This window comes from Alosa pseudoharengus, unplaced genomic scaffold (genome assembly GCF_046254945.1).
Source record: "Alosa pseudoharengus isolate Yale_2024_CS ecotype anadromous, Long Island Sound unplaced genomic scaffold, YU_APseudo_1.1 YU_APseudo_1.1_scf_13, whole genome shotgun sequence".
NCBI lineage: Eukaryota > Metazoa > Chordata > Actinopteri > Clupeiformes > Clupeidae > Alosa > Alosa pseudoharengus.
Genome location: NW_027468598.1, coordinates 24,546,261 through 24,565,915, shown reverse-complemented (window position 1 = coordinate 24,565,915; position 19,655 = coordinate 24,546,261). Strand labels below are relative to the sequence as shown.

Sequence of the window (19,655 nt, the reverse complement as noted above, 5' to 3'; positions counted from 1 at the left end):
TAATTGTGCAAACATGATAGAAAAAACTGTTTCACACGGTTTTAATTGCCACTGAAAGAATCGAGAAAGCTGGAAAGAATCAGCTCAGTCAGTCGCTATGACTGTTGTTTTCCACTAGAGTGCGCAATGATTGAAAATTCTTAGCCAAAGAGCTGCTTTTAAGATTTGATGAGGGTGTGGACTGTTGGGACGTAAGCAGTCTTTGCTTCAATCTGTCAAGGCAACTAACATATATTGTTGAATTCTTATGAAATATAACTGAAAACGACAGGTAAGTTACAGTTATTTAATGTTATATCGATGAAATAGATTAATGACAGACAGCGTTCACTATACACTTGTGGAAAAGCTAACTTGGTTAGCATATTAGACTAGCTAGCTACGTGCCCGGTTCAAGGGAATGAAAGAAGGTTGCTATATCAGTTGCCAAATAACCTCAGTGAAGATGGCTAGCTTGCTTGCTAATGTAAACCAAGGCCTCCTACCTAACCCTTGCTCAAAGTTGAATTAACAAAAAAATATTCTCTATCTACGAAGATAGTTTTACAAGTCAACATTCATGTTCGCTTAGGATAACTCGAACTCATTAGTTCTGATGGCGCTAACGTTAGCTAGGTCGCAAACTAGCTGATAAGCTAATGTAACGTTAGCTGCCTAACTGCAGTAAATAGTCAGTTTCTCCACTCAAAGTACCGTCCAAGCTTTTTTGCTAACGGTGAAAACTACAACCGATTATTTTTTAACTAGTTATTACTTGTGAATGAACAAGTAGATAGGGTGTAACATTGGCGTACGTTTTATTAACCTGACTTATCTATAACTTACGTATCAGCTATTTTGAGTTGTGTTAAAGTTACTGTAGCAGTTACTGTATTGCTACTCAACTTAGATTTAGTTGCAGCTCTTGAATGACCCGTCAAACGTAACGTATGCAACTTTATTTTAGGGCGACCATCTAATATAATGTTGCATTTAAGTTGGCTGCACATGCTTTATTTCGAGTAAAGGCCGAAATTACTATTTAACGTTAAGTGTTTTCCCCAGGATACTTCTAATTGGTAGTGATTCGGTTTTCTGTGTTGAAATGATACAGATAGTGTTTACTATAACGTTAGAGCAGTCCTTATACAACGCAACCCTGGCACGACACAGAGAGCGCCGTAGCAGGAAAAATCTGAGTGAAATTTAACCTCAAAACACATTGAACAGCAGTATATAGGATTACGACCATAAACTCCATGAAGAGATGGGTGGTCCCATCCAAACCTGTGTAAAGTTTCTTGTGGGTGTAACTTCACAGGTAGTTATGAGGTGTGTCATATTAGTTCGCCAAAATAGTATATCCTCTACCAGTTTGCCAAGAACATTGATAGGTTAAAAAATGTTTTGTCGTGGGCCCAAATTTGTCTGATCTAGCTGAAGCCGTTCTTATAGTTGTTAGCTGTCCAAGCATGAATAGATATCACTGACTTGTGCTATTATCAAGGATGCCATCAGCCAGTTTTTAGCATTTCACTAGTGTCACAGATTAGGCCAATCATTTAGAATGCATGGTTCATTTTACTATAAAATGAAGCAATGAAATGAAATGATTAAGAATAAATTTAGAACATAACAAAATCTGAAAAGTACGTATGTTTATCAAAGTAAGTCAGTATTGATTTAGTAAATGATCATAAATCTATATGATAATCTCTATATTGATGTTCCTGTTGGTACATATTTTGTCATATTTGTTTTTTCAGGAGTAAGGAGCACTCCTTCCTCTGTCCCCTGGTCACTGTAGGGGTGTGCTCTGAGCCCGGGGACGAATGCTTTCCAGGCCTCATTTGAATCTCTGCGGTTACCTCTGTACTGTATCCCTGTCCACCCACTGCTATCCAGTCATATCTGGAGGAAAAGTTAGCTGGAAGAGTCAAAGTTAGCCTTGAGAGTTAACTGAAGAGGCAGTTATGGATGACATCTTCACCCAGTGTAGGGAAGGCAACGCAGTTGCTGTTCGCCTTTGGCTGGACAATACAGAAAATGATCTCAACCAAGGGTAAGACATGCTGATTTTTCCACAGATATCCAGAGCATACCAAAGCATGTTTACAATTCTGTCCAAGGAATGGAACATACCACTGTCATTTACCTGCAGGTGGCTGTTTAGCTGAACTCACCTCAAAGAGTCCTATGTTGACTGTTCTTGGAATGCAGTTCAAGCTGTGCTACTGTGTGTTTAAGTAACTTTGGATATTTCACATAATTACTTTAAAGGATGCATAGAAAATAGGTTTTTGTCCTCTTAGCAATGTTGTCTCTTCAGCACTCCCACGCAGTTCAGCATGTGAACTATGCCCTGAACCCTTAATTTTACATAGTTGTGTTTGTTTCAATGTATCCTTACGTGACTCAACAATCTCAGCTACAGATGGATTTCCCATGCCTCCAAGCAGGAAACGCTGTTTCCCCCCCCCCCATCTGTTTTGTTTTTTTAACCCTGTCAGAGCTATATTTAATTTTGATGTGTAAAATGAGAAACATGTGAAAAACATTCCAGAGGCAATTGGTATTACATGCTTTTTTTATGTACGTAAGGCGAGTAGGTTATTCAAAATTAATTTAGCATTCTCGGAGCGTAGGTTTCTGTCTTGTCTTTTCCTTTTTTGAGAATAAATATAAATCACACTGACATGCAGGCTTAGCCATTAGCAGATTGCCTGTTGATACTGGCCACTGACGTTTCAATTGCAACAGAACAGACATCTACTCCCCTCTCTGCTGTTGTGCAAGTTGCTGGCTGGCTGCGTTGTGTCAGCATATAAGGTGCTCTGTCCCCCTCTCTCCATTTATCTGTGAATTTACCAATTTACTGGCACACAGGCTCAAAACACTGGCCAGCTCTGTGGAATTCACAATGTCCTTACATGGAATACCACGGAAGCCTCAGGGGAGCAGTCCTCACAGCCCACCAAATGAGCAGGAGAAAGGGGGAGGAGAAAAGCACGTTTGTTCTACACTGTGTGTGTGTGTGTGTGTGTGTGTGTGTGTGTGTGTGTGTGTGTGTGTGTGTGTGTGTGTGTGTGTGTGTGTGTGTGTGTGTGTGTGTGTGTGTGTACTGTGTACATCTGGGAGATGTGGGGGGAGCCTTTGAATTTATGGGAGGCAATGCACAAGGGGCTGTATTAGAGCTCATTAGCTCCCTGCACCACGTTTGGCCCATTGCTGTGGAGTCTGATAGGTGGCGTTTGATAGTGGCCTCCGTTTCCTGCCCCTCATTTCCTCATGTTTGCACGGATAATTCTTTGCGCTTCCTACACATGACAAGGCATTCCACACAAGTATTTGAAGGGTTAAGTAAACAACAAGGTTTTTTCTCCCTTGAAACACCCACTGAATTCTAACTTTGCAGTTTCACAAATGCCTCCAGGACTTTGTCATTACCGCATGTCAGGCAGTTGTAGAAAGACAGGGGGAATAGGAAGAAGGTTGGGGGAGGTGTTTTTTGAGTGCCTTTTTTGGATTGGAGGCTGGGCTGTATACAGAAAGATTGCTTGTTTATATTTAACCCCCAGCAAGTACCTAGCATGTCCGCTAGTCAGGCTAACGGCGGCCGCACCCTTCACACGGTGAGCTAGAAGGCTCATTAACCATGTAGTGTGTTCAAAGTATTGGTGGAGTCATGACAAATCTCAGTTCCAACACTGATACAGAATGTGAAGAGAAAAAGATGGGAGAGCGCTGCACTGGGTCACTAGTGAATGAAAATGTTTCAGGTGCTCCTCAAGTGAAATGGGCAGATAGGATTGAAACAGATGAATGTAGATCCCGAGGCACTTTGCTGGTTAAAAAGTCCTTTATTGAGCAGACACTGATGCGACACTGACCCATCTTTTTCTCTTCACATTCTGTATCAGTGTTGGAACTGAGATTTGTCATGACTCCACCAATACTTTGAACACACTACATGGTTAATGACCCTTCTAGCTCACCGTGTGAAGGGTGCGGCCGCCGTTAGCCTGACTAGCGGACATGCTAGGTGCTTAACTGATACAGAATGTGTCGGAATGATGTGTCGCCTACTGAGTAAGCTGAGTAAACTTCTCTATTAGGGCAGTTGAAATGTCTGACTTGTGGTGTGGTCAGCTGTTGATGTGGCTCTTTAACTGTAAAAGTATGACCTTATAATGATGTGGTGGTAAATATGACGCAAAGCACAGCGTCCAGGCATGTGTGGAAGGGTGAGTAACTGTGTGGGGGTGTGTGGTGACTGGCCGGCCCCTAATGAGCTCACTGGGCTGGGCCTCCCCGTGGTGGAGACACACAGGGTGCAGACAGGGAACTCTTCCGCCTGCCACTCTGAGCTACGCTGGCAGGTGGCACTGCCTGAAATAACAGCAGTATTACGGGGTAGCAACAGAGGAGAATTCCTCCATTTCCTGGGCACTGGGACATCCCTGTCCTGCCAGGGTGGATAGATATCACCCAGTTCAGAACTCACTGTTCTGGGAAAGACTGGGAGTCTTCAAAACTGGTTGTGTTATGTAGGGTTTATAACAGATTAGGGGTGTCACGATTCTCCAAATCCTGGATTCGATTTCATTTTCAATCTATTTTAATATTACTATTAATGCATTCCTTATGTTGTTTACTTTTTTTGGCCTTTTCCTATTCTGTTTCGGGGGCTTTTATTTTGAAACAGTTCCAACTGCAAGGTTGTAAACAAAATAAACATTAAACATGCTCTAAGCGATGTTACGCGGTTTCTAAGCTAAAACACTTTTTGTCATATACAGCAAACATCACCTCACCATCCGCTAGCTGCGTGTGCCCTGAATACACTCTAAAAAAAACGCAGTCTCTGTGAACAGCCCAGGCTCCAAAACGGCAACAAAAACAACTGGGTCCAGCCTGGACCATAAAAACATAACAAACTGTTCCAGCCAATCACCGACAAGATTTTAGGTGTTTAGGAGAGTTTCAATTGCACGGGAGGTAGGGGGAGGGAGTAGCGAACTAGCTCTTTGTTTTGTTTGAACATCAACAGAAGTGACGTTACCCAACATCGCTTATAACGCCTTCGTACATAGATATGAACATAGTGAAATGAAACAACACAGAATGATAATTTGATTGTTTCAGCACACTCTGAAGTGACCCAAGGTTAGTGTGCATAGAATATGCACTCATCAATGTGCATTTTATGCCTGGAAGTAATTTTGGACTGTAACTAGATCATCTTTTCACTTGCTAAGTTGAGTAAGTTAGTGGGCAATTCCACAGAAAATTGACTTTTTGTCACATCCATAACCATGTATGATGTGAATGAAAACATTCATTTTTTGTGCATTTTTTTCTCATGTACATTCTTCAGCCAAAAATAGCAAATGCTCAAATTTCATGTAATCGTTCACATCATACCATACCATCACATTTTATTGCTGTTATGGATGTTACAAAAAACATAATTTTCCATGGAATTGCCCTAGTGTTAATTGATGTGAATGAACAAGAAAATACTTTGACACCGGTGATTTCAGAGTAGCAAGAGGGGCTTCGATTTCGGTCGGTTGATGTTTTTTTTTGTTTTTTTTAACTGGCTGCAGCCTAAAGTTAGAGGAGTGTTGACGCCACAGTTTAGTGTGTACGTTTTTTGCGTCTTGGCATACATTGCGGATGTGACATTGGGGGTGTGGCTACATCGTCGATTTTACCTTTGAGTTCGAAGTTTGAGATTGAGATCGATTTCGACTTGAAATCAAAATTGTGACACCCCTATAACAGATGGATATCCCATGGCTTTTGGGAACTTCCTTGTAACTTTATTTGTTTTATTAACTTAAAACATTACTGAGACGTGAACTTAAAGCTTATTTTCTGAAAATTTATTCTAGAGGATATCCACATGCTTCCATTGTCCAGTGAATGCACAGTGCTACAGTGTTACAGTTACTAACTCTACTTCTATTGTGGAGAGTGGGTCTTCCTTCAGTGTGTTGCCCTGGTAGAAAGTAGGATCTCTCTGGTGCAACTCAATGATCCTCTCTCTGCGGGGAACACATGCCCCTCTGTGTGGGGAAAGGGTTCACCCTCCACCCCACAAAGCGCCATCAGTTTGCTACCAGATCATTTGGCTCCCCCTCTTCATGGCCACATTCATCCACCACTTGACTCATGTTAACAAGTGCATAATGAATAGTGTCTGAATGGAGAAGTTGGGCTGCTATTTAGGCCTGTTGCCAACACGCAAAACAAAAAAAAGGGCCTCCTGGAATTTTGATGTCACAGGAATGGGAGGAACTGGAAACTGGAGGAAGAATTCCTGCTGCTTGCTAAGGGGGCTTGGAAGTATGTGTCCAGCATGTCTCCCCTGGCGTTTTTGCCGAGCGTCTCTGTCTCCACCAGGGAGGAGAGGCCAAGCTGTGGAGCACGAAGGAGAGGGGGGGGGGGCAGAGTGAGAGAGGGAGGGGGAGACAGTGAGAGAGAAAGAGAGAGAGAGAGAGAGAGAGGATGAAGTCTCAGTGAAAGTCAGCAGGCTGAGCAGATGATGCATAGCAGCTGAGGGCCCAGTGCGTAGCCTACTCTGCATGGATGATGAAGGAAGTCTTCTGGAGCCTTATATGGTCTGACAGTGTAAACCAGGCCTGCTGATGTTTTTTCCTCCCTTTTCCTGACTGAGGGAGACTGCCAGATACACACTCTCTCTCTCTCTCTCTCGCTCTCTCTTTCTCTCTCTTTCTCTCTATTATTTCCACTTCTCTTGGATCTGCATTCCTTGCCTTTGTCTTTGGTCAGCTGGTTAGCTTCTTTCAAGGGTGTCATGTGTGGCCATTGTTTGGAGGATGCGGCTGGTTGTAGTAGAGGTCATCTGTAGACTAATCGGTGTCTTTGTGCCAGATGAAACCTCAGAATAAAATCAGAATAGATTTATTTTAGTGTCTGAAATGTCCTATTTTACTGCTGCCATCTCAAGTGTGATCCAGGAGTCCTCCCAAAGTTTATTTAAATATTATTGCTAAATTATCATTACATTGCAGTTACATGCTTGCTTTTGTAATGTTAATACCAAGTGTGCTTTAAGTGCATTTGTCTACCATCTCAGTCAGTAGGTGTGTAATTTTCGCTGGCTTGCTTTGGTGTGAACAGAAGATTGACTGCTTTATACAAGTCAAAACAGTGTTTCAGTGCTCAATGAATGTCATACATGCTATCCCAGAGTGGTTGCTAATTGACAACCTTTGCTAGTAAAGCTCAATTTAAAGGTACAGGCTATCGTTGTCGTAGAGGCTCATGTGCATGCTCTGTCTCCTTCTGTGCCTTCTATTCAGGGATGACCATGGCTTCAGCCCCCTCCACTGGGCGTGCCGCGAGGGCCGCTCCAACGTGGTCGACATGCTCATCATGCGCGGAGCCCGCATCAACGTCATGAACCGCGGAGATGACACACCCCTGCATCTGGCCTCCAGCCACGGCCACCGGGACATTGTAGGCAAGGTGAGGTGCCATCCGCTACCTGACCGTCATGGGACCACAGTGTTTCCCATACATTAACTTAATGTGGCGGCCCACCACAATATCAACATTGACCACCACTCAATGATTTTCCGTGTTGTACTATTTCAATTGGATGGAATTCTTTCATTGTAGAGCTATGTTTGGGACGTTACCTCAACCAAGAGCAACCTAGCGGCGAGCGCAGCGCATACTGTGTACAATGTGATAGGCCCTTGACAGTCATGGGACCACCAAACTCGAAACAGTCAATACCCCCTGTGAACGATTTGACGTGTGTTGCCTATTGTTTGCTAGGCCCGTAATCCCCCACCGTAATTCTGAAATAATCCTTGAAAGATCTTTTATCAAAGAAATGGAGTAAATCAAAGTAAATAGAATTTGTGAAATGCACTCTGCAAACAACAGGATGCATGGATTGAACAAAATACATCGATTAATGAAAGGTCTGTCTGTCTGTGTCTGTGTGTGTGAGTGTGTGTGTGAGTGTGAGTGTGTGTGATTTGCATATCGAAAGATAACATTAATGAACGTTATCACGTCTGACCTCAACAATATAGAGGCTGCTTCTAGATGCGGTTTGCTTGCATAAAATTATTCACAATATACAACACACCTACCCGCATGGCTATGCAATGCCTATTCAACGACAATGAATCATTCCACAAAATTGACCGATCGCAAGCCCCGCCCATCAAACGCAGATGAACCAATGGCAGTTCAGTAGCTCCGCGCAGGCAGACACACTCTGACAGCTTCAACTTACGGCTCCATAGAAATGCATTGGGAGCAGCTGATTTTTTGTTTTATGGGATTTTATAGTGATGTGAGTTGAAAAGGACGGCCAAACGACATGTATGGGATTAAGGCAACACCGATACACAGAATAATGGCTTTCAATCTTGATTATGCTTTCTGTAATTATGTTAAATTAGCGAAGGGTCAATTGTGTATGTCTTTTCTATTATCAAGTTCTTAAATTAGGCTAAACAGCCTTAACACAAAACTGCTGTTACTGTAAGGCCTATGTCATTTTGATCTGTAAAAAAATGTCCAATGCAACAACGCTTACATGACGCTTAGGCTACTGCATGTTTATTACAATATTATATTTTTATATACCGTGGTGTTGGTGGCTAAGCAGGTAGATGAGCTGTTCACCTGGAGGGTATGTTACGGGCAGCCGTGGCCTACTGGTTAGCACTTCGGACCTGTAACCGGAGGGTTGCCGGTTCGAACCCCGACCAGTAGGCACGGCTGAAGTGCCCTTGAGCAAGGCACCTAACCCCTCACTGCTCCCCGAGCGCCGCTGTTGATGCAGGCAGCTCACTGCGCCGGGATTAGTGTGTGCTTCATGGAGGGAGGGGTTATGCATATGTGCTAATGTGCTAATATAGCACGCAAACAGTGAGGCAGAAAGACAGTGGTAAAAAGTGGCTAGTGGACAGACAGTATCCAAACATGGAGGGGGTGAAGAGGCAGACAGACTATGCAGAGAAGTCTATCGCTCCTCTTCCCTTAAGAGAAGCATTGAACAGTTCAATGGCCCTGGGGACAAATGACTTCCTCAGTCTGTCTGTTGTGCAAGGCAGTGAGCAAAGTCTCCAGCTGATCAGGTTCTTCTGCTTAAGAATAGTGCTGTGGAGTGGGTGACACTCATTGTCCAAAATGTTGGACCCTGATGGACTCATTGTCCAAGATGTTGTTCAGGGTCCTTTTGTCAGATATTGAAGTGATGCACTCCAGTTCAGCTCCCACTACAGAGCCAACTTTCCTTGCCAGCCTGTCAATTCGCCCCGCATCCTTCTTCTTTGTGCTTCCTCCCCAGCATACCACTGCATAGAAGAGGACGCTGGCAACAACAGACTGGTAGAACATCCTGAGGAGCTTGCTGCACACATTGAAGGACCGCAGCCTCCTCAGGAAGTACAGCCTGCTCTGCCCTTTCTTGTAGAGTGCATCAGTGTTGGCTGACCAGTCCAGTTTATTGTCCAGTTGGAGACCCAGATACTTGTAGGTGCTTACCACCTACACATTGACCCCATCAATGGGGACTGGTAGCAGAGTGGGCTTAGACCTGCGGAAATCCACCACCATCTCCTTGGTCTTTGAAGTGTTGAGTTGAAGATGATTGAGTTTGCACCATTGCACAAAGTCCTCCACCAGGCTCCTGTACTCCTCCTCCTGCCCGTTCCTGATACACCCCACAATTGCAGTATCGTCAGAAAACTTCTGCATGTGGCATGACTCGGTGTTGTAGCAGAAGTCAGATGTGTACAGGGTGAACAGGACTGGAGAGAGCACAGTCAAAGTCCTTTTAGGCAAGTCCCTCCACTCGGCAGCCATATACCAACGTTTTATGGGCACTCATCAGGCACAGTCTTTGGGTCGAACTGCGCGTGCGCAAGGCTTCGCGATTCCAATCTTGCTCCAGCGGCGAGATCACAACACATGATTGGCACGATGTCTTCACAACACACCATATGATTGGCTCAATGTATTCACATCACACCACATGATTGGCTCAATGTATTCACATGTCGACGTTTTGTCGAGGAAGGGGTGGGATATGTGTAGACAACGGCCATATTGGCGTGACAAACTAGCCCCATGCATTTCTATGGAGTATTTTTTGAGTGCTGTGTCTCTACATTAGAAAGTCTCTGGCACAGTTCCCTGTGGCGCTCCGGTGCTGCTGATCACAGAGAGACAGATCACAGAGAGACAGTTCTTCAGTCTGACGTCTGCTTGCTCGAGCCCGACATGAACACCAAACTGCTCCTGACCCAATGTGTACTATGCATGGCAGCTTTCGCCATCGGTGTATGAGTGTGTCTGTGAATGGGTGAATGTGATACGTGAAATTGTGAGTTGAGTGCCCGGAGGAGTAGAAAAGTAGTCCATTTACCATTTTCCATTTTCCATATAGGAAATTACTGAATGCTTAGCTGGAATTATGTTTTTGCCATTTTCCATATAGGAATTACTGAATGCTTAGGTGGATTTATGTTTTTTCCTACGATCATCATGTTTTTAAAGAAGTCCATCTTGCGGGCATGTAATTGGGCTATGGGTTCGCCACAGAAATAGCATGTTTTGAAAGGGCACTGCACTAGTAGAATAGTATATTAAATCTACATACAAAACACAAACTACATACTCTACCTTTCACACGGTTTTTATTAGATGGACTGTTTTTTTTGTTGTTGCTTGCAAAAAGGGAGACAAACTGCCTGGTTAAAGGACATGGCATTGATGGCACACATGTTCAAATAAATGTAGCAGGCAAAAGCAGCCCATTTCCAGGACAGTTGAGACCTTGTGTTTAAACTGGATGTCACAGTAGCATCTGGACAGATTGGTTACAGAGGCTTCTCAGTTCTCAGGAAATATGTGTGACTTCATGTATTAGACAGAGTCATGATTTACACTAAGGAAAAGTACAGAACTTGTCCCAATGATGGATATAAAAAAGAAAAAAAACAGACTGATTTGTGTATTGTTATTAGGGCATTGTATGATGGTAAACTATTCACTTTTCACACAGTTAATCAATTTTTGTTGTGTCTGCAAAATTCCTATTGCGATACTCTTTGCAGTTTTGTGAGGGCTGAATTTCACACTTTTTTTGTCTGGCTTTTGTTTTGTTTTGCCCTTTTTAAAGACGAACAATCATGCAGGCCTTACAGTCCCCCAAGGAAACTAAGCTAAAACCCAGACATGTGTGACTCTGACACGCATATCCTTATAGTATACGAGTGCCTGGCCGTGGTGAATCATTGGATTTGGGCTGCTGCAGTGGGCCATTGTGGCTGCTGCGTTTAATATTAGACATGTTATAATAGTTTTGGAATGCTGCAGGAGAGCTTCAGAGGCCTGGTGGAGGTGTACAGTGTGTGCTTTCTGCAGATGGCTCAGAGTCAGACCTAACCTGCTACTGCTCTTATTATGTAATATTAAGAAGTGTGTGTGTGTGTGTGTGTGTGTGCGTGTGTGTGCGTGTGTGTGCGTGTGTGTGCGTGTGTGTGCGTGTGTGTGTGTGTGTGTGTGTGTGTGTGTGTGTGTGTCTGTGTGTGTGTGTGTGTGTGGAGATTGTTATGCACAGCTGCTGGGGAAGGCCACAGCGTGTAAAAGCTGGTAGAGAAAGAATGAGTGTATTTATTATACATTGAAATCAATGGCATAAATATTTATCTGGATGGTATACATCAGTGGTTCTTAACTGGTGGGTCGGGACCCAAAAGTGGGTCGTGGAACCATTCTGGGTGGGTCGCGGAGCTTGTGGTTAAAAAAAAAGAAGAAATCGCCCATTTCAAATAGACTTAAATTGAGACGAAATGGTGCAGAATCCACAGTGTGCGATGTTCACAATTGCTGGAACATGAGTGAAAATGCCTCATAATAAAGTACACCTGTCAAAGACAGACCTGTCAAGTACTTTAAGGTGACATCAGGAGTTGGAGACTTCACAAATGTAATGCCAAACAGCATGTTCCAAACAAATAGGCCTACAGGCACTTCGCCTTTCTTAGCATATAGCTCACCAAATCTGTTGTCTTGAACGCTATAAAATATATATGGGTCGTGACTTCATGAACATGGGAAATTGTGGGTCCCAAAGCCAGACCAGTTAAGAACCACTGGTATACATGGTCAAAAGTGTGCGAAGGGGGTGTACATATAAAACAAAACGCATGAAATGCAGCAAAAGTCACCTCGACCTCTTATAGTACTATACATAGAAAAATAAGTAGTTAAAGCGGTTGCAAACGCAGTTCCAAACACGTACATGATGGTATCACCTTCCGTTGGTAAGCATGTTGATTCACGCGCGTCTCCTCCTTAATCCTGTATCATGTGTAAACCGCGCTGTTGTGCTCTTGTCCCCCAGCTGATCCAATGCAAGGCGGACACCAACGCGGCCAACGAGCACGGCAACACACCACTGCACTACGCCTGCTTCTGGGGCCAGGACCTCGTGGCCGAGGTGAGTGCTCCCCCTGGTGGTCAGTCCCCGCTTCTCAGGGCTCCTGACTGATGCAACACATGTGGTCCTGACTGTCCTGCTGTACATACATACACACACCCACACACACACACACACACACACACACACACAATCCTGCCTCTCAGGGATAACGACATTTCCTTTTTTGGTGCTTCTCTTCCCTCAGGACCTGGTAACTAATGGCGCCCAGGTGAGCATCTGCAACAAGTATGGAGAAACCCCACTGGATAAGGCTAAACCACACCTGCGTGACCTTCTCAAAGGTATTAATCAAGCTGCATAGACAGACTGATAGGAGAAGAAAGAATACAGATGTCTATCCTTGTTGATGATCATGAATCTAAAAAGCACCTTGTGTTAGTAGACTAGAAGTTAAGCAGCTTGTAGCTCAGTTCCTTCATTGCATTGCAGATGCACTACATCATTAGTGTTATTGGTGCCCAAATCTGTCAATGTGGTGGCTGTGTGTCGGTTTTTTTTTTCTGTTGTTTTCTAAGTGATTTCCCTCCTTTTGTTGCAGAGCGAGCAGAGAAGCTTGGGCAGAACTTGACCAAAGTGCCTTTCAAAGACACTTTCTGGAAAGGCACCACTCGAACACGGCCCCGTGAGTCATGCTCAGTCGCTACGCTCCACTTGGGCTGGCAGATCAATCTCTCTGACTGCCAGCCCCTCTGTGCGCGCTCGCACTGCACACACTCTATAAATCTCTCTGAACACAAACAGCTGTTAGGCTACATGAAAAATTGTCAGTGGTAAATCACAGGAACGTTTGAGTTCATTAAACACATTTTCAAAAAAGAAATGTTTGGCCTAGGATATATGCATGACCATGTGTGTTGGATGTGTTTTGCATTTTTAGGTAACGGCACACTGAACAAACATGCAGGCATCGACTTCAAACAGCTGTCCCTCCTATTGAAAATCAATGACAACCACTCTGGAGAGGTATGAAGCCTTCATTCATTATTATGTATTATATGTAGTCATACTGTAACAATTAAATATATAATATCAAATAAATACATTTAGTTAATACAGAATTCGCTACATATGTTTTGTATATCACTTTTCAACTTCCTGATTTAATTTATGGCCTAATGTATGAATGATGTACTCCAATGACTTCGCTTGATGATGTTTTAAGCCCGTCTTCCAGGCAGCGCTGCCTCCATCGACTTAAAGGCACCTAACCCCAACCCTAACCCATGCCTAACCCTAGCGCCTTCCAGGCAGCGCTGCCTTGAAGACAATGTTGGGGGCTTAAAACCCCAAGAAACAATGAGCTCGGCGAGCTGTCTATCTACCAGGTTATGAGATATGATTCTGTTTCACTGGATTGTTGCCTGTGCTCGTGTGTAATGTTTTTCTAATGACTTGTTTTTCTGGGTAGCTGTGGCAGGGGCGCTGGCAGGGCACTGAGGTTGTGGTGAAGCTTTTGAAGGTCCGTGATTGGACCACCAGAAAGAGCAGAGATTTCAACGAGGAATATCCCAAGTTAAGGTATGTGACTATTTGTGTCTCCACAGGGCAACGCATCTCTTTTGTCTCTGCTATTTGTCTCATCTGGAAAACATTATGTCCTTTACGTTTCATTTATCCGTCCAAATGTCTGTGTATTTCCGACAATACGTCCGGGAAATGGAAAAGGTGCCATGTGGCAGTAGAACCAGGACACTGAACAGAACCCAGGGATTGTCTTTTTGTGACATAGCAATTATACATATTACTTTTGCTAAATATTTATCATGTACATATACTGTATGCCGACATGCCTGCTAAAATATTTATATTATGCGGCGTTGCAGGGGTAATTAAGTACTACTGCCACTGAAAGTGCTACTCTCATCTGACATACTATTAACCTTCCCTGTTAATAAACATGCTGTTACATCAAATATCTTTCGAGTTTGCAGTGGAAGTCTTTTTAAAAGCTTAAAACTTCTTGGAGATTTACCTTGTTTATGAACAATGTCCCATGTCAGATGTGGCTGAGCTGTTTCTAAGGGGACATCCAGTGAGGGGATATACATATATACAAGTTGCTTTGGGTTTGTCAAATGTGGTATTAGTTTTGAGTAATGGTAAGTTGAGTTAGGAAGTGACAGCCAGAAATACAGTATCTTTTTCACATCTGCACTTGGAATACCGTAGGAATAAAGGCAAGTGATAATGATGTGTACTTTCATTTTTGCTTATGTATCATCATTCAGTTGTTTATTCAGGGAAATTAACTTTCCTTCAGTAACGCCCTGAGCAGGCACACTGGCGTCATTTCAGATAAAGGTGGACATAGCAAGCATCATCCTAACAATAAAATGACAACAGGTTTAAGCTGTTGGACAGATGTAGTTCTTTCAACTTTAACTTGAAACTTACACAAACAATGTATGATTCCGAACACTGCTTGTACACAATATATTGTTTTGTATTTTTGTTATGCAAGTCTATGTTAAATTCAGTTATTATTGCCATGGAAATAAGTGTACATCATGATACTACCTGAAGTATCAGATGATGTACTTCTGTTGCCCTCGTCTATGTAGATGTGCCTTTTGATTTCCATCCTAGTGATGCCCTTGTGTCTGTCTTGTCCTGTCCTCCCCCATCCTCCTTGTCCCTGCACCCATCCCAGGATATTTTCCCACCCGAATGTCCTTCCTGTTCTTGGGGCATGTCAGTCACCCCCTGCCCCCCACACTGTCATCATCACACATTGGATGCCGTATGGTTCTCTCTATAACGTACTTCATGAGGGCACAAGTGAGTACTGTGTCAGTCACCTCTGTGTTGTGTCTGCTTGTGTATGCACAGGGATTAGTGTAGAGGCCCGCCCATATGCAGTGTTTGTCTGAAATGCATGCTTTTCCTTTTTTCTTTTGTGGAATAATGTTGAATTGCCAATGTACATAGACATATATTTTGTTGAATTGAATTGTATTATGATCAGGGACTCAAACCAGATTTTTTTTTTTTTCTGATTTGATCGTTCCAAACAAACCTTAATGTTTCCTTTTTGGGGTTCCACCTTAACATTAACATACCAGAATTGGTAGAAACCAAAATATATTGTTTCTAGAACTAATTAATAACGTTCCATGTAAAATTGTGTGATATAACAATGGGTAGGCCTGACCCTTGGACTTTAAAGCAATGGTTCAGAGTGAATTTCACCCTACTGTCATTTGCACGATGACCACGAGCCAAACACACCCCCAGAAGCTTTTTACCCTTGGTCAAACATTGGTCGAGTTTGCGCTATCAGTCGTATTTATCAACCCAATGGCTTAGCGTTAGCACTTTTGGGACCAAAAGTGTATCTCGTAAATTACCCCACTAATAATGCCCGGAATATTACCAAACTTCTACAGTAGTACAAAAAGGGTCTATACTCATAAAACGAGTTTGTAAGTAGCCTACACCAGGAGTTTATTTAAATAACACTTGCTTGATTGCTTCTACTCTCTGCCGCTACCGCTTCCGGTACGTCGACGCCACTTCCGTGATTTAGGAAAAAGCCTGTAAAAAATCAACTGTTTCTGTTTTCCGTGAACTGGTTCAAAGTCCTGATCATGAGGCATAGTTTTTAACAGGGAAAGTGTTGATTGATTTGAAAGTTCTGTTGGATTTTTGTGCACTTGCATAAGAACATAATCTGTCATAGGTCACAGCAGGATGCATTGATTATGCAATCCAGCACAACGACGCAGAATGATTGAACTGGGCCTTTTTCCCCCCTCCCAAACAGACTTCGTGGTGGACCAGACTCAGGCGGTGAAGTTTGCCTTGGACATTGCCTGCGGAATGGCTTTCCTACACACGCTTGAGCCAATGATTCCCCGCCACTATCTAAACAGCAAGAGTGTCATGGTGAGCCTACTGTAAATATTTACCACCAAATCTGTGCACCACATCAAATGGAAAATCTTCTTCCTTCACCGTTCTGTCTGACCTTCTGCTTTACTTGCATGCCAATGGAGTGTTTTCTTCTCTCAGATTTATGTTCCAGTGGTGCTACAAACAGACCCCAGGCTTCTTGATATAAAAAAATGTGCACATTCTTTCTTTACTGACTTACTTCCTTTTATTAGCTTTAGTTTTTTGTGCTTGACTGCTTTTTTTGCCGTCACTCGCAGATTGATGAGGACATGACTGCTAGGATCAGTATGGCGGATGTGAAGTTTTCGTTCCAGTGCCCAGGGAGGATATACTCTCCAGCTTGGATGGCTCCTGAGGGTATATCACTTTATCTTGGCATTTCGGTCCGATCACTTAGCAGATCAACACAAGCCACTGCTCTATTCTTTTATTATGCTATTTTAGACGTTTACTACAGTCAATAGCATGAATATACTGATGCACTGCAGGTCTGAGATGGTGCTCCACACTAAGATTTGTAACCAAATCCAGACTCTGGCAATTCCTTGTTAGATATGCATTTCTCATAACAGAGTTGATGCAGAGTGCTACTGAAGACACTTTTCAGACCACATTAACTACATTTACCATAATGCCAATTACTGAAGACTTAAATACATTTCTTTGAGTGAAGACTGAAGACTGAAAATCGCCACTCATGTTCAGTAATCCATGGCGATTCTTTTTCTGGATGTGAATCTATACTTGCTGTTACAGTAATTTCCTGTATATAAGTCACATTGTGTATAAACCGCAGGACAGTTATTTATGCAAGTTAAAAAACAAAACCATATTGATACCATAAGTGAAAGATCAAAGTCACCACACACTGATCACTATTAACATTATTATTATTATTTTTTTTTTTGAACGAACAGTGCGTTTTGCTAAGGGCTTCATGAGGTCATGAGGTTCATATTAATAACATATGAACTGCCCCTGTGTATTAATCTCATAGCTAAAGACATTTTGCAAAATCAATGTATAAACCGTGGCTAATAGTTAGGAAATTACGTTAGAGGCCAGCTGTAGAGCTCTCTCTCTCTCTCTCCCCCTTTCCAGCCCTGCAGAAGAAACCCGAGGAGATCAACAGACGCTCTGCAGATATGTGGAGCTTCGCCATACTGCTCTGGGAGCTGGTGACCAGAGAAGTCCCTTTTGCTGACCTCTCAAACATGGAGATTGGCATGAAGGTTGGACATTAAAAGTTGACAAATTCTTATTAGATTTTCTGTATTTACTCCTGCCAGCAAAAGCCCCAGAATGAAGTGAAATAATTTCTGCCTTCTTCAAGTAACAATATAGGATTTAGACAGGAGATTGCAATGGTAAATGATAAAATGTATGTAAGGTTTCAGTGTCATCCATAGCTATAAATATATTTTTATTTATTTATTTATTTATAAATATATTTTTATTTATTTTATATATATATATATATATATATATATATATATATTCATATTCCTCTATTTATAAATAATGTCAACGCTTTACATGAGGGAAATACTTTTTAATATTTTAATGATATTATTTATTTATATTTTGCCTCAGTTTCAAGTATTTGAAATGGTGATGTTGTGGTTTTCTTTGTTTGCGCCAGGTGGCCCTGGAAGGACTGCGCCCCACCATCCCTCCCGGCATCTCGCCCCACATCTGCAAGCTCATGAAAATCTGCATGAACGAGGACCCGGCCAAGAGACCCAAGTTTGACATGATTGTTCCCATCCTGGAGAAAATGCAGGACAAGTGAAGCATCTCCACTAGTCGCTCACTCACCCCCCTCCTTACCCCACCCCCACTGTATGCATACCCGATATCTCACTCCTGTAAGCACCGGTGGTGCGCTGTGTTACCAGTGTTGCCTTAAACTCTTTCCTCTCACTACTTTACGCTATGCTGTACACCACTTTAACTCGATTCTTTGTTGAAAAAAAAAAGAAAAATAGAAAGAAAAAGAAAGAGCATCAAAGATTACACATTTACTATTAATTTGATTTTATCACATCTTTTTTCCCTCATTTTTCTAAGATATGTTTTCTCATTAATATTATTGTTAATATGATTTTACGTAAGCTACTGTCTGTTCACATCCCGCCCTGAAATGTATTGCATTGACTATTATTATGTCACATGGCTCAGTGGAATTTACTAAATTAATGATTTACCTGCGTGGAGCCAAAAGATCCTACCAGTGCCTCTCTTCAAAATGGTTTCTTCTTCCTCTCTGTTATAAAAAAAAGAGAAGTCAAATACAGTCTTCTGCCATTTGTCTGGACGGACGCTGTGAACACTTCTGCTTTCTAACAGAAAGAGGACTACTCTGCTTCTCTAAACCGCTATGTATATTCCCTCAGTGCCATTGCAAAAGTATAGACTGTGGTGATTGTATATGTTTGTCTCTCTATATGCAGGTGTATTGTGTGTGTGTGTGTGCGTGTGTATATCAGATTGTGCAACTGCTGTAAGCTGCTTAATCAGTCCAATCATTTCACTGTGCCCAAAAGGGAAGCAGATTGTGCGAACCTGCAAATTCACATGTGTAGGCCTTAATTGTATTTCAACACCAGATAGGTGGAAGATTTGAAGCCAAGGCAGGTCTCTTGTGAAGCTGGAGCGTTGTGCCTAAATGCCTTGGCTTCTCACACTCTGCTCTCCATTGCATTTCACATCCTGTGTAGCAGTCCGGTACATTTCACACAAGTGCTCCTTTGTGCAGATTTGTTTTTGTTATGAATTTTTTTGTTTTTTTTGTTACATATCTCGAAATACTGAATCATGCGCCAGAAATACTCCAGCTCTTACATTAACTCCCCAAAGGAAAGGTCACATTAGATTTTTTTTCACACAGTGCTTGTTTTTACTTTACTTTGGGACTTTGCTGCTTTACCTCTTCTCAGTCATTGCCATGTTAACTTTGCATTGCATTATATATTTCTTTATTTTTAAAATTGTATTTCATCGTCCATCCACTTGCTTGCTTGTTCTGAAAGAGGGGCATAAGCCAAAACCAAGCATGTCTTTAAATATATGTAATTTATATATGTGCATTAAAGAATTATACTTGTTTAAGAAATAATTTTGTCTTTTACAGTTCATGCACATACCTCAAAGGGAGACATTTTAATGTTCTTTTATGAATTGTTATGGACCTATTAGCCTTAAAATATTTGCCTATTTTTTGTTGTAAACGTTGGATTTTAAATGGCGTTATTTATCGAAATACCTTTAATTGTCT

General features: G+C 42.3%; 1 protein-coding gene across 1 annotated transcript; it reads left to right on the top strand.

Moving 5' to 3' along the window:
• The first annotated feature begins 113 nt into the window (after positions 1-113).
• On the top strand, positions 114-19,500 carry ilk (integrin-linked kinase). Its single transcript, XM_076282612.1, has 13 exons — positions 114-271; positions 1,746-2,041; positions 7,311-7,476; positions 12,386-12,481; positions 12,669-12,765; positions 13,023-13,106; positions 13,362-13,447; positions 13,893-14,002; positions 15,135-15,262; positions 16,248-16,369; positions 16,636-16,735; positions 17,480-17,610; positions 18,021-19,500. Exons 2-13 carry the CDS (start codon positions 1,953-1,955, stop codon positions 18,168-18,170), a joined length of 1,359 nt encoding a protein of 452 aa, XP_076138727.1. The 5' UTR covers positions 114-271; positions 1,746-1,952; the 3' UTR covers positions 18,171-19,500.
• The last annotated feature ends 155 nt before the right edge of the window (positions 19,501-19,655 follow it).

Coding starts and splice junctions, on each gene's coding strand:
- ilk (XM_076282612.1), top strand. CDS start 1,953: ATGGATGACATCTTCACCCAGTGTAGGGAAGGCAACGCAGTTGCTGTT. Junction 15,263..16,247: donor CGTACTTCATGAGGGCACAA/GTGAGTACTGTG, acceptor CCTCCCAAACAG/ACTTCGTGGTGGACCAGACT. Junction 17,611..18,020: donor ACATGGAGATTGGCATGAAG/GTTGGACATTAA, acceptor TGTTTGCGCCAG/GTGGCCCTGGAAGGACTGCG.